Source organism: Triticum urartu, chromosome 1A (assembly GCF_056163025.1).
Source record: "Triticum urartu cultivar PI428250 chromosome 1A, HENAU_Tu73, whole genome shotgun sequence".
In the NCBI taxonomy this organism is placed as follows: domain Eukaryota; kingdom Viridiplantae; phylum Streptophyta; class Magnoliopsida; order Poales; family Poaceae; genus Triticum; species Triticum urartu.
In genome coordinates, this window is record NC_141873.1 from 8,707,571 (window position 1) to 8,726,989 (window position 19,419).

Here is a 19,419-nt window from a genome sequence, read left to right on the forward strand (position 1 = left end):
GCGCAACCCTATCCTGTTCGGCCCCGTCCGTTTGGGGTAAAAGAGACAAACGAGACGGCCCAGCGCGCGGCCGCAAACGGACTTTTGTCTGCTTTGTGTCCGCTTTCGACCCATCCGCGGCCCAAGTTTGCGCCGCTTTTGGGGTGAAACGGACACCACACGGACGCGCGGGTCGTCTGCGTGTGTCCTCCCCCGGCCCGCCCGTCGGTGGCACAACGCAGGCCTTTTTCTATCCGCCCCCTTCCCTCCCTCCGGCCGAACCCCCTCCACTCTTCCCCTCGCCGCCGCCGCCGCTGCCATTGCAGCCGTGCAGTTCAGACGCGAGCTCGCCCAACCCCTTCCCCTCGGCGCCGCCGAGCTACCCAACCACGGCCACCTGGTTTGCGCACCCGCCGGCCGGTTTTGGAGCGGATCCGGTCGGTCTTGAGCTCGGCCGGCTGTGGGAGGCCGGGCCGCGCCATGGACTGGCCGGCCACCTCGCCGGAAGGCCTTGGCAGGGCCGCAAGGCCACATGCAGGCAGTGGCTCCTCCTCTAGCCGCTCGGATCTGCACCGTCGGTGGTGCGCCGGCAGATACACGAATGGCAGTCGGCCGGGCTCGGTGCTTGCCCAAAAGCTCGCCGGCGCACCGTTGCCACTCATTAAGTGCGACCACTGTCCAAGGATGGTCGTGCGCCGCGTGTCTACAACGCTGGAACATCCCGGATAGGTGTTCATCAAGTGCTTAAACAATGGCGTATGCGCTTTTTTTAGCTTCGGTTTGTGCTCTAGATTTGACTAGTTGTGTTAACTTCAAATTTTGTTGTGTAGAATGGATGCAAGTTTTGGTATTGGAAAGAAGAGTACATCGATATATTGATAGAGCGAAATTTAGTACATGTTCATGCACTTTTAGCTAGTATAGAGGCTGTAAATGAGACAAGTGCACTTGTTGCTAGATTAGAGGCTAGACACGAGACTAGGTGTGAGGAGGAAGCAACATCGACTTCTGGCTTGAAGAAGAAAGGAGGATGCCAGATCGAGCCTCCTCCTCCACAGATCAACAATGAGTGCATCGAGAAGGCCCTAACCCAACTCAAGGGAGCAGTTATGGAAGTTGGGTATCTTATAAAATATATTCTTGTGGTTCTTGTTTTCTTTGGTCTTGTTTTACTAGTCAAAATGTGATGATGTATTTTTCATGTACCAAACATGAATGATGAAATAAAGTTAAGGACTTGCAAAGAAATAATACGCGGACAAGATGCGGCCGGGATGCGGCCGCGCGCTGGGTGCACGGCCACCGCATCCCAGGACACGCCCAGACACGACCCCAAATCCCTACCCAAACGGACAGAATCCGGACAAAACGGACGTCCGTTTGAGGTCATGCGGTGGAGTTGGCCTTATTACATCTGGTGTGTGTGGTCTTGCATTGGATGGTTGTGTCAGTGAGAGCAGTGTTTGGCACCCGTGACACACACGGAGCAGTACCCCACATGTGTAGTGTAGGCTGCTGTATTAGACATGGTGCCTCAGCTTTGCAGCACATGTGGTTCCGCTGCAAGACCAAAGTCTTTCCTTTTCACACTTGCCAGACCACATGTGCCAAGTGAGTTAACCCTCAACCTCAAGCGCCAGCTAGCTAGATGATGCATATCTCAATAATCGCCACCCATATTCTAGTTTGTGTTTTACATTCTGAGCTAGTGGTTACAAAGTCAGTTAAGCCAAATATTCCTGTCAAGCCAGTCAGTCATATTTTTAGCCCTTGCAAAGCCACTTAAGCCAAATAAAATGGAACAACGCAAATGTTCTGTGCTTTATTTTATCTCTTTTTGTTATGAAGGTTGCCTCCTGTTGTTGTGGAAAAATTAATTACATCAAGGGTCTTGCACTGCATACTTGTCTCAGTCTTGCACTGCATAGTACTGTGTAGGCAGCAGTAGGCGCGTCAGCTTTGCAGCACAAGTGACCGCAGCGAATAAGGCGAATCCTAATGCATTGCGCGCGTAGCGCCAATCGCTGCCGTCGGCGTGACCTGTAGATGCGAGCGACCGTGGCCCACTTGGTCCCACGCAGTTATCCCTCCTCGCATTTTCCTCGGGGCATACGTTTGGAATACATTCAAATCGTACCTACGCACCAGCAGGACGCCTCCTCTCTCTCTCTCTCTTGTGAGAACTCTCTCTCTCTTCTCCCCATTACTCGGATGGCCATTGCATTTTTTTTAATAAATGATGGCCATTGCATAGATCAAATATGTTGCAATTTATTTTTCCTATACTGCCTGCAAAACATTTCGGCGCCGTTATCGGATGAGCCGAAAGCTTTTCCTCGGGATTGTGAATTTCATCTGGGAGTTCGACAGCTACTTCAAGTGCAAGAAAGATTGCATCGGCAAACTTGGATTCACCTCGATCCAGAAGTGCACGACAGCGATGAGGATGCTTGCATACGGAGCTCCCGGTGATTCACTCGACGACTATGGGCGCATGGCCGAGTCCACCAGCATTGAGTGTTTCTACAAGTTCTGTCGGGCAGTGGTGGCGGTGTTTGGACCGCAATACTTGCGAACCCCCAATGCAGAAGACATTGCTCGGATCCTAGCACAGAATGCAGCAAGAGGATTTCCTCGGATGCTTGGAAGCATCGACTGCATGCATTGGAAATGGAAGAACTGCCCATTTGCTTGGCAGGGGATGTACGAAGGCGGCAAAGGCGGTTGCAATGTGGTACTTGAGGCGGTGGCCACACAGAACCTCTGGATTTGGCACTCCTTTGGTATGCCAGGAACTCACAATGACATCAACGTGCTGCAGTGCTCCCCTGTCTTTGCCAAGCTTGTTGAAGGTCATTCTCCTCCGGTGAACTTCGAGGTCAATGGGAGGCACTATAACAAGGGGTACTACCTAGCCGATGGCATCTATCCGAGATGGTCTACATTTGTGAAGACTATCTCAAACGTTGTGCCAGGAGGCAAGAGGTCCCACTTTGCCAAGGTGCAGGAGGCTTGCAGGAAGGATGTCGAGCGGGCTTTTGGTGTGCTTCAATCTCGATTTGCTGTTATCCGCTATCCTGCTCAGACCTGGTCGAAAGATCAAATATGGGAGATCATGACTTGCTGTGTCATCTTGCACAACATGATCATCGAGAGCGAGCAGGGAGAGTCAGTGTTTGACACTGAACCATACTACAGGCAGAGTCCTCTAGCCGAAGTTGATCACCAGCTACCGGCAACCTGGACTGCCTACCTCCGTATGTGTCAGGAGATCCGAGACCCACAGGTGCATCATCAACTGCAGCAGAATCTGGTGGAGCACCTTTGGAGGGTCAAGGGCGACGCCGGACTCGACGTGTGATGAAATATGAGTTTTTATTTGTTAAATAATATAATTTTTATTGAACTATTTGTTGTTGCACTATTTTGTTAAACTATTTGATTTTCTGTGATGAACTATGTAATAAAAAAATATTTATGTTCATAATTGAACGCCGAGCCACGGCAAACCACGTTAAATATGGGCCGATTACCGTCCATATGAGGCCTTTTATTCGCCGAAAGTGAGCCGAAAACTGAACTAATCATGACGGCTAAGGGCAACGATTGGACACCCGATCAGCCCAGCGCCGACTCATTCCAAGAGGCGATTTTTATGCCTCATGAGAGCCAATGACTAGAGATGCTCTAAGGGAAGGATGCGAGGATGCATGTAAAGAACCTAGCAACAGCAGAATCTATAGACCTGGTCCTACCCTGCATGTCCAATCAGTTTGAAATACAGCTCTGTGTACTTGCTATGGGCGCTGGAATACCCTGCAGCGCTGACAACACAGTGGGCCACTTTGATTTGACGCGCGCAGATACACGTTGGGCGCGCAAATCCACTTCCCAGCGTGTGCCAAGACCAAAGTCTTGCTTTTTCACACTTGAAGTTTCACCTCACATGCATTGCTGCACTTCAACTTTTCTGTTAGTAGGGCCCTTCCAATTAAAGACATGATGCATAACTATATATAATATCGAATCATCAGACCTTGATGTGTCAACACTAAATAGATTCTAAGAGCAACTTCAACGGGCCGACTTAAACGGACGGCAATTTCGTCCGTTTTTTATCCGTTTGGATCGGTCGCCCGCCCGGCATCCGCCTTGTTTTTCATATGGGTCGGCAGCGCGTCCAACGCGCCGACTCATATGTGCAGGCGTGGCCGGCTGGCCGCCCATTTTGCATTGCATTCTCATATATGATGAAATAAAAATTTAACAAACAAAATAGTCTGCCCAAATAAATAGTATAGTTTACAGGCCAAATAAAATTAAAAATGTTTCATATAGTTTTGCAAAACGAATAAAAAAGATACATCTATTGGTTGTCAACATGAGTCCACATATGCTCAACCAAATCATTTTGCAGTTGCACGTGAGTTTCCCAATCACGCATGTATTCATGAAACTGAGTGAACTGCTCAAATGTTGCTGCTACTCCATACTCAGGCACAACATTCTCATCCTAAAACTGAAAGCCTTGATCGTACAGACGTTCCGGGCGCTCGTCTTCTACGATCATGTTGTGCATGATCACACAAGCAGTCATCACCTCCCATAGTTTCTGCGTGCTCCAAGTATTAGCAAGATATCGAATGATGCCCCATCGAGATTGCAAAACACCAAAGGCACGCTCGACATCCTTTCTAGCACTCTCTTGCTCTTGGACAAATCTTTTCCTTTTCTCTCCAACAGGGTTGGGTATTGTCTTGACAATAGTGGTCCACTGAGGATAAATACCGTCACCCGGATAATACCCTTTGTCGTAGGTGTGGCCGTTGACAGTAAAGTTCACTGGTGGGTTGTTGCCTTCGGCAAGCCTAGCAAACACCGGCGAGCGCTGAAGCACGTTGATATCATTGTGTGATCCAGCCATGTCAAAAAAAGAGTGCCAGATCCAGAGATCTTGAGACCCACGGCCTCTAGTATTTTGTGTGGTTTTGAAGATGTCACCAGTCTGTGCACTAACTTCCATAAGAGCTCCACGGTTCCCATTCGCTGCGACAACCTCAACTTGAGCTGCATCACGCAGGGGCTTACGAATATTAGGGCTTAATTTTCATTGCGATATTTGGGGCTCCCACTCTCCGTGTGGAAGCTAAAGCTCATCGACCTGCAATTTGTTGTGGATAAGATGGCGAGCAAATTGGCAACCTATGAGGGCCAAAACATTACCACCATTTGGCGTGCCGCTCTTGTCAAGTCGGTTCTGACTTTCCAAGTGATATACTTCATCACGCCGCTGGTGATTCAAACTACCACCCTTCAAAGCATCAACAAGCTTGAGAGGGTCTTCCTATGGTTATGGTCGGATAAGATAACCGAAGCAAAATGCAAGGTTAATTAGGACATTGTCACCGGGCCGCGTGCCTATGGGTGTGTGTATGGGGTGGTGGGGGGGGGGGGGGGTCCTCAACACCAACAAGTTCGTGCGGGCCTTGCGCCTAGGTGGCTTTGGTATGAGTGGAAGGAGCCCACAAAATTGTGGGTGGGGAGAGAGACCCGTGTGACGAGGAAGACCTCAAATTTCTATGCTTGTACCACCATCACGGTTGGGAAGACAGCATTTGTTTGACGTTGCTCTGGCAGCTAGGTAGCTACGCTACTAGCTAGTCTGAAAAATCTGATCCATCCAGAAGATGGGGCTGCTGTCCAACACCCCGGTGCACCACGCCGTGCCGGACGAGTACGTCCTGCCGCCGGAGAAGCGCCCCGAACCCGACGAGCTCGTCGATCCCACGGTCACCCTGCCTGTCATCGACCTCGCCGCCGGCCGCCGTCGCCACCTCGTCGTCAATGAGATCATCAAGGCCGGCAAAGAGTTCGGCTTCTTCCAGGCACGCACGCACGCACCACCGCAATTGTTTGTTTATCGATCCGCGCCACTCAGCTATTGATTTTGGACTCGGTACTCCATGGATGTGCTGCAAACAGGTTGTGAACCATGGCGTGGGCGACGAGGTGGTCGGGGCGTTTCGGTCCGCGGCGGCGGAGTTCTTCGCCATGCCGGCGGAGGAGAAGCTCCCCTACTACTCCGACGACCTCACCAAACCGTTCCGCGTCGACACCAGCACCACCTACGTCCTCGACCATAGCGGCGGCGGTCGGTACTGGCGCGACTACCTCCAGCTGCAGTGCTTCCCCGTCGACAGGTTTTCGCAGGACTGGCCAGCCAAGCCGGCCGGCTTCGTACCCAGCCTGGCCGCGTACGCCACAGCGGTGCAGACGCTGGCCGCCACGCTGCTCGGGCTCATTGCCGAGGGGCTCGGGCTGGAGGAGAGCTTCTTCCGCGGTGAGCTCACCGGCGGCGGGACGCTGATGAACGTGAACTGGTACCCGCCGTGCCCGGACCCGAGCCTGACGCTGGGCCTGCTGCCGCACTGCGACCGACCACTCCTGACCGTGCTGTCGCAGGGCGACGTCAGCGGCCTCCAGGCCAAGCACAAGGGCCGGTGGATCGCCGTGCAGCCCGTCCCAAACGCTTTCGTCATCAACTTCGGCCACGTGATGGAGGTCCATCTTCAATTCCTCATCGATCTCTAATTTGGTACTTATCTAGTGTACGTACGTGTTGGTGAGACCATTCATTCCTCGTTTGTGTTGTGTGTGCAGATCGTGACGAACGGGTTGCTTCAGAGCGTAGAGCACCGCGCAGTGACCAACTCCAGTGCGGCGAGGTTGTCGGTGGTGACCATCATGTTGCCGGACATGGACTGCCGCATCGAGCCCGCGCCGGCGCTGGTGACCGAGGGGGAGCAGGCCAAGTTCAGACCGTTCCTCTTCCGGGAGTTCAACGAGGCGTACGCCGCCGCCGCAGCCAACCGGGAGGACGTGCTCCAGCGCTTTAGGATCTACCCTGCGGGTACAATGGAGTGACCCGCCGGCTACTTGCTTTGCATGGTTCCAGCCATTAACGGCTCCACTAAACTTTTCTTAATTTATTTTTTATCAGTTTGGAGGTGTCTTATAAGTTGGTTCTCCTCCCTTCAACCTTTTGTTTTTGCATCGTAGGTAATCCCACTGTTTCATAATATCATTTTTGTTTTTATTATAGATCTCTAAGTAGCATTATTATGCGACATGAAATAAAGTGCTGAAATTTGTTTTATTAAATCCCACATTTATATTTTTTCGAGAAAACTTTCAATCTATTCTTCGTCAATCATGACAGTACAACGAACACGAGAAATAATAAAAATTACACCCAGATCCGTAGACTTCATAGCGACCATCACAAGCACTGAAGCGAGCTGAAGGCACGCCGCCGTCATTGCCCCTCCCTCGCCAGAGCTGGACAAAACCTGTTGTATTAGACAGTCAGAAAGTCGTAAGGCAAAGACCCGATAGGACCAGTGCAGCAGAACAGCAATTGCCGTTGATAAAAAATAGCATAGATCGGAACAATCCAATCTAAAAGCACATGAAGGCAGACGAACTACACATGCATGTTGCCGAGTGTAGTCAGCAATCCAAAGCCATGCCTTTATACTGAACATTCACGGCCAGTCCCGATACTAGACATGGCTCATCCGTGTCTTGTAGGCTAACGGTCCGTACGGTGCACAAAGGGGACCATCGAGGGTCGGCACGGTAGGCCGTCAAGCAGCCGTGGAGGAGGACGCCATGTGGGATGAAGACGCGCGACTTGGAGAAAAGGCACAAGGCAGTCAGCTTGAAGGCGGAGGGCATCTGCACTTCCGCGCCGATGACTTCGCGTGCGTGGACATTGACAGCGGCTTCCACTCAATAAATCAGCGTGCGCACGCAGCGGCAGCCAGTAGGTTGTGAAGAAAAGAGGGGGTCATTGTGAATGTGAGGTGGGCATCATCATGTTTTAAAGGAGAGGACTCGAGCGAGAAATGTTCTAAATCAACCGGCTGTATATACTAGTCACATGATCACTAGAAGCACACATGATCCAAGTTGCCATATAAACAACTTCGCTCAGATCTCTTGCCATATATGGAACGCAGGATCAGACCACTTGCCATATAAACAACTCCGCTCAGATCTTTTGCCATATATGGAACGCCGAATCAGACCACTTGCCATACTATAGGGAACGCCGCTGAATCGGACCATGTGAGCCGTGTCTCCTGCTTAGCTAGCTCTTATTGGCTCCTGTGTTGGCTGGACCTCCATCCATGTGATCTCATGCCATTGTTGTGTTAACTCATTGATTACACTTTTTCTAAACTTGATCACCCACCTTTGAATTTCCTTATGAATGCCTGCACCTAGGGCATTTTGTTCAGTACTATCTCGGATATCTCTCTAAATGGATTATTAGTGGTGCTTCTCCCAACCATGTACCATGCCACGATCGCACCGGTCAGCACCCGAAGCAAAACTAGTAGAATGCCCGTGCGTCGCCACGGGATTTTGCAATATTTTGTTGGAGTTTTGTAGACATAATGCATGTTAAATTTTAGATGTAGTGAAAGAGATAACACGGGCACAATCGGGTAATAATTTAAGTCCACTTCACTTGTCATTTAAATTGATAATAAAAAGGAAATTTGATGATGCATACATATTGAGCGATAATCCAACTAAAAATCTGTTACAAATTAAGATATATTTGACGTGCTTAAGAAATTCCTGCACAATATCAAGAATGTTGTCTTTAGCTTCATTCGCATGATATTTGAGCAAGTATAACAAAAACATCTTCATCAACTCGTACCCATCCTGCACAAGCAATACATGAATCTCATGTTTTTTGGCATTGATGACTGATAGATACCAATGGTACCCAGGAATGGCAATCGAAAGGAATAGCTGGTGGAAATATCATATAAGTTGTAGACACAATTAGATATAAATAATAATAAAATTATTATACACATGGAGTAATTAAAAATTATACATCATTATATGTATGGATAATGAGGCGAGCCTAACCATCTCTTATTATAGATTAGTATTAACATGTTGTATGATGTGACGATATTTTGATGGGTCAATATCTTTTTCTCCTCTTCTTTTATCTGACAGATACAAACGTGCTAATGATATGTACCTTTTCGCCCGCCCTATCCCGTTGATGGTTATGAGCAAGCATACAATATATGTTAACGTTTATCACCTGTAATCTCACATATACAATATATTTATGTTATTTGATATTATATATGGTTTACATTATTAAGCACAAAGTTTACGCGATTGGTCTTACACCATCTTGCAAGAACATATCATCTTTCATAAGGCATTCCAACTCATCGTTTGATAACAAGGTATCTCCAATGTCCACGAACTTGGTTTTCTTGGGGATAGACATGATTGATTCGATGACTATAGTATCTCCAGGATTACAGACACAGTCTGTCGTCATGATACAAAAATGAGCCAAATCAGTATACAAAATGAGCCAAGTTAGTTCTATACAAAAAATTATATGACGAAGTAATGACTGATAATAAGATTAAAAAACCTTGTGCAATGACATTTGTATTTGCTTTTTTTGGTTTGTTATGAGATATCACCGTTTGCATATCATTATATTATAAAAAAAACTTTCGAAACTTTCATCCCCTTCCAACGACGTCGTCTCAGAACCCTTGTCAATGGATTCTTTTTGAATATCGCCAAAATACATCTTTGTCTCTCTCATGTTCTGCAACAATAATCATATAAAAATGCGCCTTTTGTATGACATATATATAAACTCGTTGACTTTTTTTGTAAAAAACTCCGTGAGCACCGCGCGTCCGTGCCGGGACTTGAACTCGGGTGGGCTGACAGCAACCTCAGCTACCCAGCCAACGGGTCAACCCCCCGTTCTCGTATGACATACATATGAAGGAGGAATAGTTGTATGTCTGATTTGTGGTATCCATCAATCCATTGATAGAAGAAAAGCCCCGCGATGGGTGTATGGCTGATTTGGGTTCGGTTACATTAGAAATCTTAGTGTTTGGTGTTGATTTTTGTTGTATGGCTGATTTGGGTACAGACGTACGGTTACATTAGAAAAACCAGATGGGAGGTGGAGGAGCCTGGCACAAAAAAAACCGGTGGGGAGCCTTGCAATGGATAAAATCGACGGGGGGAGTATGGCGTTTGATCGATGGGTGAGGGTACCAAACGAACGATGTATCAAGTCCCCTTTAGGAGTAGAGATAATGTGGAGATTTTCATAAATGTCTTAGGCTGTTGCCAATGGATAGGTGCTTAGATGAGGTGTTAAGCACATTAAATAGCTTGGCAACTATACTCCCCAATGCATAGGTATTTAGCTTGCTTCATTTAATGAGTTAGCAACTAAAGTTCTTCATGTATTGATGGGCTTTTTTTCTTTAAATGTTTTGCCTAGATTCACCCATTTAGCATTGTTTCTTCGTGAGGTCACCACACTCATCTCTCTCCTCTTAAATAACTTGCCATATTAATTTTTTTTACCTACATGAAAGGATTAGCACCTGTATAAGATGAAGCATTGAGAGGGGCCTTATTAGCCGTAGATTTCTTGGTTACCTCAAAGCCCTTTTTTTTGGAAAACATACCCCCAAGACTATCCTCCCCCTTGAGTCTCCCAAATCCATCACACCGGCGAGCGCACACCATCTTTGACCATATCCAGCTGACTAAACCAGCTAGCATCATCTCGCTCTGAGTTGTGGCCACAGCGAGGTGATGGCAACGGAGGCCTCAGCATCTGCGTGCCAGCACGGTGTCCGCATCGTGTCTCGGCGAATGGTGCGGCCGGCAAGCGACGGGGAGACGGAGACGACGACGAAACCAAAGTCGACTGAGACGGTGCACCTCACGCCGTGGGACCTGCAGATGCTCACCGTCGACTACATCCAGATGGGCGTCCTCCTGCCCCGGCCACCGACGCCGACGACGGCAGAGCACATGGTCGACCACCTCTCGCAGTCCTTGGCGCGCGCTGTGGCACGTTTCTACCCCTACGCCGGCCGCCTCGCCACCGAGGAACACACCGGCGGCAGCGTCACCGTTTCGCTGCAATGCACCGGGCACGGCGCCGAGTTCGTCCACGCCGTGGCGGCAGACACCACCGTCGCCGACGTGGCTGGCTCGCTGAGTATCCCTCGCGTGGTCTGGTCCTTCTTCCCTCTCAACGGGCTGGTCGGCGCCGACGCCGCCGTGGGCAGCCGCAGCGGCTCCCGCATCCCAGTCCTCGCCGCCCAGGTCACCGAGCTCGCAGACGGCGTGTTCGTGGCCATGTCGCTCAACCATGGCGTCGCGGACGGGACTGCGTTCTGGCACCTGTTCAACACGTGGTCCGAGATCAGCCGCAGCAGCTGGAACGGCAGCAGCGAGGCGATCACCACGCCGGAGCCCGTGCTGGAGCGGTGGTTCCCGGACGGCTGCCCGGTTCCCGTGCCGCTTCCATTCCCGACGCTGGATCACGCCGTGCGGCGGTTCCACGGCCCACCCGTGGAGGAATGCTTCTTGGCATTCTCCGCGGAGAGCATCAGGAGCCTCAAAGCGAGAGCCAACGCCGAGATATCAGGCACGGCCACCGTTTCCTCGCTGCAGTCCCTGCTCGCGCACCTGTGGCTCGCCGTGACCCGCGCCCGGCGCCTCCGGCCGGAGCAGGAGACCTCCTACACGTTGGCGGTCAGCTGCCGGGGTCGAGTGAAGCGCCTGCCCCAGTTATACTCGGGCAACTCCATGGTGCGGTGCGCGACGGCGAAGGTGGCCGCCGGCGAGATCCTCCGCGGTGGCCTGTGTCCGGCGGCGTGGCGGCTGAACCGCGCGGTGGCGTCGTGCGATGAGGCGGCCCTGGTTGGGTCCACGGCGGCGTGGCACACGGAGCCACGGTTCGCGTACCTGGTCGGGTGGTGGCACCCGGCGCTGCTGGTGACGGGCAACTCGCCGCGGTTCGACGTGTTCGGTAACGATTTTGGGTGGGGGAGGCCGGTGGCGGTGCGGAGCGGCGGCGGGAACAAGGTTGACGGAAGGGCCACCGTGTACGAGCTGGGGCGCGAAGGTGGAATCGGCATGGAGCTCTGCCTGGCTCCGGAGGCTCTTGCAAGGCTCATCGCGGATGACGAGTTCATGGCCGTGGTGGTGAACCAAGGCCAATAGCCTGCGCATCTGTGCGGTTTAGTAGGAGTATCCAAATTCAACATGATTCATTCAATATATTTATTTTGTTATCATCAGCTTTCTTTCTATCATTGTTGGATCATGATTCTATCTACCATAACAATGCTATTAAATACTCGGCCGCTATTATTATCTATTTACTATAACTATTCATTTATATTTTGCTATATATATGCAAGCAATTATATTTCATTTGTCCTTGTACTACTTATTATTATCAAATAGTATAGCTTTTATTTTGCACAACCAAGGGTGGATCTCCTTAATTATCATCTTCCCAACACTATGCTTTTAAATATGGGTGTGGCTAGGTCTCAGTCGAGTGAGATTTAACCAAGTCTCAATCAAGTGACATAACATGCAAGAAAGAAAAAAAAAGAAGTGAAAAGAAAAAGAAAGAAGTGAAAGGTTATTACGTAAGAAAATGATGTATCTTTATGTATTGTTTCACTCATTTACCGATGGATGAGAAGATGGCGGTGGGAGAGGAACATGATATAGGGCTGCAATATTTTAACCAGGGTGGGCTGGGGTACGCGCGGCATGGGGGACTCAGAGCGGTGTAGGACTTACCGGCACGACACAAAAAGTTTCAGGTTTTGGGACATGTTGACAGTGTATTTCTCATTTCCGTGAGGGTTCTTCTAAAACTGACAAGGCGAAATACTTTTTTTTTTGCGAACCAACTTGTGTGGTTGGATGGTTAGAGGGTAAGTGGTATCCCAGCCCATCGGGGTTCAAGTCCTGGTGCTCCCATTATTTCTTGGATTTATTTTAAGATTTCCGATGATGCGCTTTCAGTGGGAGGAGATGTATGTATGAGTGCTTGACTCTGTATTATGTTAAAAAAAAGGTGAAATACTTTTATAGCGGAATGAAAATACTTACCGATATGCCTAGCGGAAAAGGAAAAAAGAACCTAGGGCGTTAACTATCTCTTTCGTCCGTACAATGTCTTGCGGAGTGAGGCAATTTTCCACATTTTAATTGTCACGTTGAACCTTCTTAATGCAGTAATAAAATTATATACTCACCCCTATGAAGCTCTGCCTGGCAGAGAACGCCAGCGAGCCAAATACACCGGAGAACGCGGGTCCAGAGCTGCCGTGGCCAGAGCCGCACCGGCAACAGACCCACCACGGTGGTAATAAGAACTTGCCGATTAACATGCTCTCTGCTGCTTCTGATTAACACTGTTTATATAAGATTCGCAGCGCAGCTAGTGATGTTCTGATTGGTAGATAAATTTCAAGGGATTGGTTCATGGTAGCCACAAGAGACGTACTACTGGAATCTGATTTAAACTTGGGCTATGACATTCAGCATAGTTGCTTTGTTGAGAAGACATTGACCTTTGACTTGTTGACAAACTGAACTTTTTAAACCGTGATTTGTATATCTGTTTAGATGCTGATGGTAACCGGCCGTGTCAAATCGGCCACAAATTGGTTGCCTGGGGAACAACAGGAGACCTTTCTTTCTTGGAAGCAGCAGTACGCACGAGTGGTGCTGCAAGTGCCACATGCAAACGCAAGGCCAAAGACTTGACGGAACCATCTCAAAGAGAGCAAGGCCACACAAGCATCTCCCAAGCATTTCCATAACTTCGCAGCCGCCCAGGCTCTGATGCTTCTTCCTATACAACGCCGGATCTGCTGCAGCTGCTGCTCATGTTCCTGTTGAATAATTAGGCATTTTGCATTTAGTTTAATCCAGAAAAATAGTGGACAAAACATGAATAGAAATATAGTGGTGAAACTAAAAACTAGGAACAATTCGTTGAGACTAGTCATGCAATCAAAAACATAAGCAAAATGCATCATATTCATGACAATCGCTACTAGCAATAAATCAAATGCTAGACCTAACAGTGACGATAAGATGGCATATGGCAGAGTAGAAGAACACGCTGATGTCCCGATCGTCATGTCGCTGAAAAGGTCGTTGACGTCAGGGAAGAAGTCGTCATTGGGGAACTCGTCGTCGGTGATGTCACCGTTCGTAGTCACGGTAAACAAGAATCCAGCAGTCGCGCAAGGACACTCTCCAAAAAACCTGATCGTCCCTCTTCTGTACTGGATGACACAAGAGGCGGGGTTTCGGAGGCCTGTTGTCTCACTCTCCGGTGCAGGCCGGGAAGCGAGATGGGAAAGAGGTAGACGGTGCAATGCTCTGGAACAACACGAGGAGTTGTGTCTCGTCTGGAAGAGGAGCGACCTCTTATAGGAGTAACGAGATGAAACTGAAATGGACACACTAAACACTAATTCTCATTAAGGAGAGGAGAAACAGACGCACTAAAAATCCTATCAAGTGGTCAGTTTCGTCTTCCATTACTAGGCAAATCATTCCAAGTTGTTGCATGACAAAATATGCTAGCACGCACGGTATGAAGAAACCAATGTACTAATGAAGATATGGAACCGAAACCAAAATATTGATGCCATCAATGAGGAGATGAATGTCATCATTCACTACCATTCAGTTTCATTTTCCATTAGCGCAATTTTTTTTGCTTCTTTCTTGTCATTCATGAACGTGCCACATGGGCCTATGGGATTTTTCTAGAAATTATTTGATATAACAGATGGTCTAAATCCCAATATGTCTAACAACCCCCCTCTAGATCAAGAGGCATATCAAGTTTGCCTATGGTTCCAAAACATTGTTTATATACCAGTATTTCGGTGGAGACTTGTCGGGGGTTGGGTGCGACATATGCCAAAGGATGGCTTATCATGGTGGGGGCAAGTAGAACGTCGCCGGTGCCTGGAAACGGGATGAGGCGAAGACATGCACGCCGGCGAATCTTACCCAGTTTCAGGGCTCTCCGGGGAGATAATACCCCTACTGCTGCTCTGCGGGGTCTCCGCATGATCACTATGGCAAAGTGTCTACACGGTTGCTCCTTGAGCTGTTTTCTGGTGGTAGGAGAGGGCGAGGCTAGCTCTCTCTCTCTCTTATATATGATCTGGTATAGAACTAATAGGTTCCAACCCTTTGCATGGGTGCCCTGGGGGGTTTATATAGGCCTACCCCCAGGGGTACAATGGTAATCCGGCAGGACACGGGCCCAGCCGTCAGCGCCTCTAGCCTCCGTCTTCTCTGCCGACCGTCGGGGCCCGCCAACTGGCGGGCCCCGCCGACTGGCCTGGTACGGAGCCGACAGGCCGCGTCCGCCGCGGGCGGGTCTTGCCGGCTGCTGATTACTGTAGCCGTGCTTCTGATGACGCGGGCTTGATCATGAGGTCGTGGCAACAGCCCCGCCGCCTTGCGGGCGATCACTATTGCCACTCTCCATGACATCTTGATTAATGGTGCGTGGGCCCCGGGGGAGGGCTCGGCCGACTCCCAGGGGCCGACTCCCGACGGACCCGACTAGCGGTCCTCTTGCCGTCTCCTGGGGTCTCACCGTCTGGTGGGACCCGCTGCCTCTGGGCCGTACAGACAAGCCATCGTGGGTGCAGGATTCGGTCCTGCGGTGCTGATGTCAGGGCTGGCATGGCAACAGTGCCACGCCGCACGGAGATCTTCCGGGGTATGGCGTGCTGTAGCCATGCCTGCCCTTGGTAAGGGGCAGGAGCAGGCTTCATTATTGCCACTCCCCCGCCCTGTCCCACTTGATGAGGTCGCGGGGGGTGTTGGGCTCGCAGGCCGACTCCCCGAAGACGACTTCTCTGGAAGTCGCTAGCCAGGAGTCGGCTCTCCCTGAAGTCGTCCCTGGGACTCGGCCGTGAGTGGTCAGTCGACCACCTTGCCCTTGGCTTCTTGAAGGCGGCTCTTCGTCCTGGGGTCTTGAGGGGCGCAGCCCGCCCCGATGTCTTGAAAGGTTCTGGGGCTCGGGTTAGCCTACCCGTGGCCTATTACTCCGACAGTAGTCCTCGAAGCTAGTGAGGTGCCGCGGACGATCGGCCGGGAAGCCTCAACAGTTTCTCTTTCTGGGTACTCGACGCATGGTCTTTGATTGACTTCAGCCGAGCCGACTAGAAGGAGTCGGACTTGCTCAATTTTGACTCGCACAAAATGTCGAACGTCGCGGCGGGATCCAAGTAGCGTGCTAGCTAAGCCTCCAGGCCGCCGCCCATTCTAGGCCTGTCATATGATGACACGTGGCTGGGCTGTCCTGCCAGCCTACGTGCGCGACGGGACAGGCCCATAGGCGGGGCCCGCCACTACCGCGCCTCGGCGCCCGAGTGGATCCGCTGCGGCCCTGGCGGACGGTTGGGATTCCCGTGGAGTTACTGCGCGCAGTAACTTTATCGTGGAACGTGGGGGTCGTGGGGCCGTGGGCGCAGTAAATCCCCACGTCCGCCCCCTCGGCTTCGCATCCCACGAGGCTATAAGTACGGGGAAGTGGGGGGCACGCGCGCCCCTCCTTCCCACTACTCCTCGCTCTCTTCCTTCTCACTGCTCCTCGCTCTCCTCCCTCTTCTTCTTCTTCGCTCTCTTCCTTCTCACTGCCCCTCGCTCTCGTCCTTCTTCTTCGCTCCGTCGTGCGCCCAAGCTCCGGCGAACGCCGCGGCGATCAACTCGTGATGAGTTCTTCCTCCGCCGCGGCGCCTCCCCCGGTACGCTCTGGCACCTGGGACGGTTCCGAAGTCCACGACGACCATATCGAGTTCCTCCGCAGGACTCGTCGGCTCCCCAGCAAGGATCACGTACGGGTGCGCCTTGCGCCGAAGGGGGAGATCTCCCCCGCGCCGTAGGAGGGCGAGCGGGTCATCTTCCGCTCGCACTGCTTGCGCGGGTTGGGGCTGCCGGCGAGCAGTTTCTTCCGATCTTTCCTGGAGTTCTACGGCCTCCAGCCGCACCACCTCACCCCCAACACAGTGGTGCTGCTGTCCGCCTTTGTGGCCTTGTGCGAAGGCTTCCTCGGAGTCGTCCCCACCCTCGAGCTCTGGGGGGAGTTCTTCTTGTCCAAGCTCGGCACCCAGGCCGCGGGCATGCCGGCTCAATGCGGTGCTTTCATTGCCGTGCGAAGGTCACGAGCCGACAACCCCTTCCCCTCCATCTCGCTGATAAAGTCGGTGAAGATTTGGCAGAGATCCTACTTTTACGTCAGGAGCGTCTCCGCGAGAGGGGATTGGGTCAACTTGCCGGCTTTCGAAGCCGACCCGCCGGCTGGGAGGCTGCCCAACTAGTCGTACCGGGCCAAGTCGCTGACACCTGCAGGAGCCGGCGCCATCGCGCGACTCCGAGTGCTAATGCAGTCGGAGGGTTTGACTGGTCCGGACCTGCTGGCCGCCTTCGTGGCCTGCCGAGTTCTCCCACTCCAAGGCCGCCCCATATGATATGCCAGATGAGCGGGCACCGCGACCCGAGTCGGATGTGCACCAAGGACATGCCTCATGAAGAGGTGGCCTTCATGGTGAACTACCTCTCGGATAGCAAGCTCCTGGAGGACTGGCGGTTCGGCAAGGAGCCGTACTCCCGCGCCAACCCCCCGCCCGTGGTGAGTCGCCTTTCCTTTCTTTCTTTGGATTGTCTTTTCTCTCGCCGGGTTTGTTTTGACCAGTCGGCTTTGGACAGAATCCCCTCCTCCATTCACCAGCCGGCACCTCGGGGCCGGCCCGCGAGTTCCTCGCCGACCGGGCGGAGAGCGACGTCGACGACCCCGATCTGGGGGCGGCAGCTCTGGAGGACGACGCCGAGGGAGGAGGAGGAACAGCAGGCGACTTCAGGCCTTCGGCCACTTTCGCCGACTGGCCCGACGACGACGCCGAGGGGGGAGTCGCCCTCCGCCATCGGCTAGGAGCCAGCCAGCCTGGCGCGGGCTCTTCTGCCGCGCAGGGTGCTCCAGGCGGCGGGAAGAAGCGCAGGGCCGTGCCGACCTTGTTCGGCAGTCGGCCGAAGAAACCCAAGGGTTTGGCTGCGGCGACCCGGCGGGATGAGGCGGCCACGAAGGCCATCCGCTTCCGTAAGGAAGTGAAGAAGCCGCCATTGGTCTCCGCGTGAGTATTCTGTCTTATTGCTTTATTCTTTCTTCGTGACTTTGTCTGAGTCTTTGCTTGCCCCCCTTGCTTCAGGGCTCCCCTCACTCTCGAGAGGGTTACCGCCGCCTCCGTCATGGGGTCAGCGGAGACGTCTGCCACCACTCGGTGGATTGACCCTGCTGCTGACCTTCGGGAGGCGACAGAGTGGAATGCACAGGAGAAGCGCAACGAAGAGGAGGCCGTTCGCCTGGAGAAGGCAGAGGCCTCCGCCAAGAAAAAACTGGCGAAGGCCGAAGCCGCTGCCGCGACGAAGCGGCAGGCTGAGGAAGCCGCACGCCGCCAATCGGCGGTGTTCGTCACCCCGCTGAACTCTGCGCCGCCACCTCCGGAGTTCACGGGGCAGACTGGAGAAGCCGGCGGGGAGAACCCCTCCGTGAAGAGGGAAGGCGGCGACCCCTCTGCACCGGACATGAACGTTCCGCCGCCGCCTCCACCGCCGTCTGAAGGTGCGCAAGGCAGGCAGCCAGCGGACCCTCCGGTGCCGCCGACCGAAGACGAGGCCGTGGCGAGGCTACTTCTCCAAGTCGGCTCGCCAACGTGCCGCCGTCTGGAGAAGGCGACTTCGGCACCCCGCCCTCCTGGAAGCCGGTACCACCAGCTCGGCAATCCCAGACGCTGAAGCGACGAGCGCCGCGCCCGTTGGGTGGGTGCGAGGAGGCGGCACAGGGGCGCTGAACCAGGCGCTCTTGGATGTCTAGGCGAAGCTTCGTGCTGAGGGCGACGCTCTCCAGAGCTGCACCAAGGCATTCCTGGCGTCGCGGGTAGCCGTTCGGGTATGTTTTTTCTTTGGTCTTTGTTTTCTTGTTCCTCTCTGTGGGGGCGCGCCAGCGCACCCACTGGGTGTAGTCCCTGAGTTTCGGGCTGGCTGCTGAGCAGGCAGCCCGGAAATCCAATTGATGAACTCTGGGTATTAACTTTTGTCTGAAACGTTCGTTGCAGGATTACCACATCCTCCGCATCACTGCCTTCAACCGTAATGTTGAAGAGCTGGGCAAGCGGACCGCCGATCTGTCGAAGAGCCGGAGTAAGTCCTTTTCCTTCTTCGCGGGGGCGCGCTGGCGCACCCGTGGGCTTGTAGTCCCCGAGATTCGGGCCGACTGCTGAGCAGTCGGGCCGGATCTCCCTGGCGACCTTCTTTTCATGATGACTTAACACCTTCTTTCTTCCTTCTTTTCAGGGGCCAACGCTGCTCTTCAACAGCAGCTGAGAGACGCCAACTCCGCTTTGCGCGCCAAAGAGGAGGAGTGTAGCAAGCTCGCCACGGAGCGCGATCTGCTGGCCACTCAATTGGCGGAGCAAAAGGAGCTGCTTGTGAAGA

At 52.3% G+C, this 19,419-nt stretch overlaps 3 protein-coding genes across 3 annotated transcripts; all 3 read left to right on the forward strand.

Moving 5' to 3' along the window:
• The first annotated feature begins 2,296 nt into the window (after positions 1–2,296).
• Positions 2,297–3,340, forward strand: LOC147988256 (uncharacterized). Its single transcript, XM_087534375.1, has one exon. It carries the CDS (start codon positions 2,297–2,299, stop codon positions 3,338–3,340), a length of 1,044 nt encoding a protein of 347 aa, XP_087390501.1.
• A 2,087-nt stretch (positions 3,341–5,427) lies between these two features.
• Positions 5,428–7,134, forward strand: LOC125521867 (2'-deoxymugineic-acid 2'-dioxygenase). The gene is made up of 3 exons (XM_048687233.2): positions 5,428–5,864; positions 5,962–6,540; positions 6,640–7,134. The coding sequence occupies exons 1-3, from the start codon at positions 5,667–5,669 to the stop codon at positions 6,901–6,903; spliced, it is 1,041 nt and encodes a 346-aa protein (XP_048543190.2). The 5' UTR covers positions 5,428–5,666; the 3' UTR covers positions 6,904–7,134.
• Positions 7,135–10,495: 3,361 nt separating this feature from the next.
• LOC125520990 (putative acetyltransferase At3g50280) lies at positions 10,496–12,300 on the forward strand. The gene has a single exon (XM_048686336.2). It carries the CDS (start codon positions 10,666–10,668, stop codon positions 12,085–12,087), a length of 1,422 nt encoding a protein of 473 aa, XP_048542293.2. The 5' UTR covers positions 10,496–10,665; the 3' UTR covers positions 12,088–12,300.
• The last annotated feature ends 7,119 nt before the right edge of the window (positions 12,301–19,419 follow it).

Coding starts and splice junctions, on each gene's coding strand:
- LOC125520990 (XM_048686336.2), top strand. CDS start 10,666: ATGGCAACGGAGGCCTCAGCATCTGCGTGCCAGCACGGTGTCCGCATC.
- LOC125521867 (XM_048687233.2), top strand. CDS start 5,667: ATGGGGCTGCTGTCCAACACCCCGGTGCACCACGCCGTGCCGGACGAG. Junction 5,865..5,961: donor AAGAGTTCGGCTTCTTCCAG/GCACGCACGCAC, acceptor TGCTGCAAACAG/GTTGTGAACCATGGCGTGGG. Junction 6,541..6,639: donor ACTTCGGCCACGTGATGGAG/GTCCATCTTCAA, acceptor TTGTGTGTGCAG/ATCGTGACGAACGGGTTGCT.
- LOC147988256 (XM_087534375.1), top strand. CDS start 2,297: ATGAGCCGAAAGCTTTTCCTCGGGATTGTGAATTTCATCTGGGAGTTC.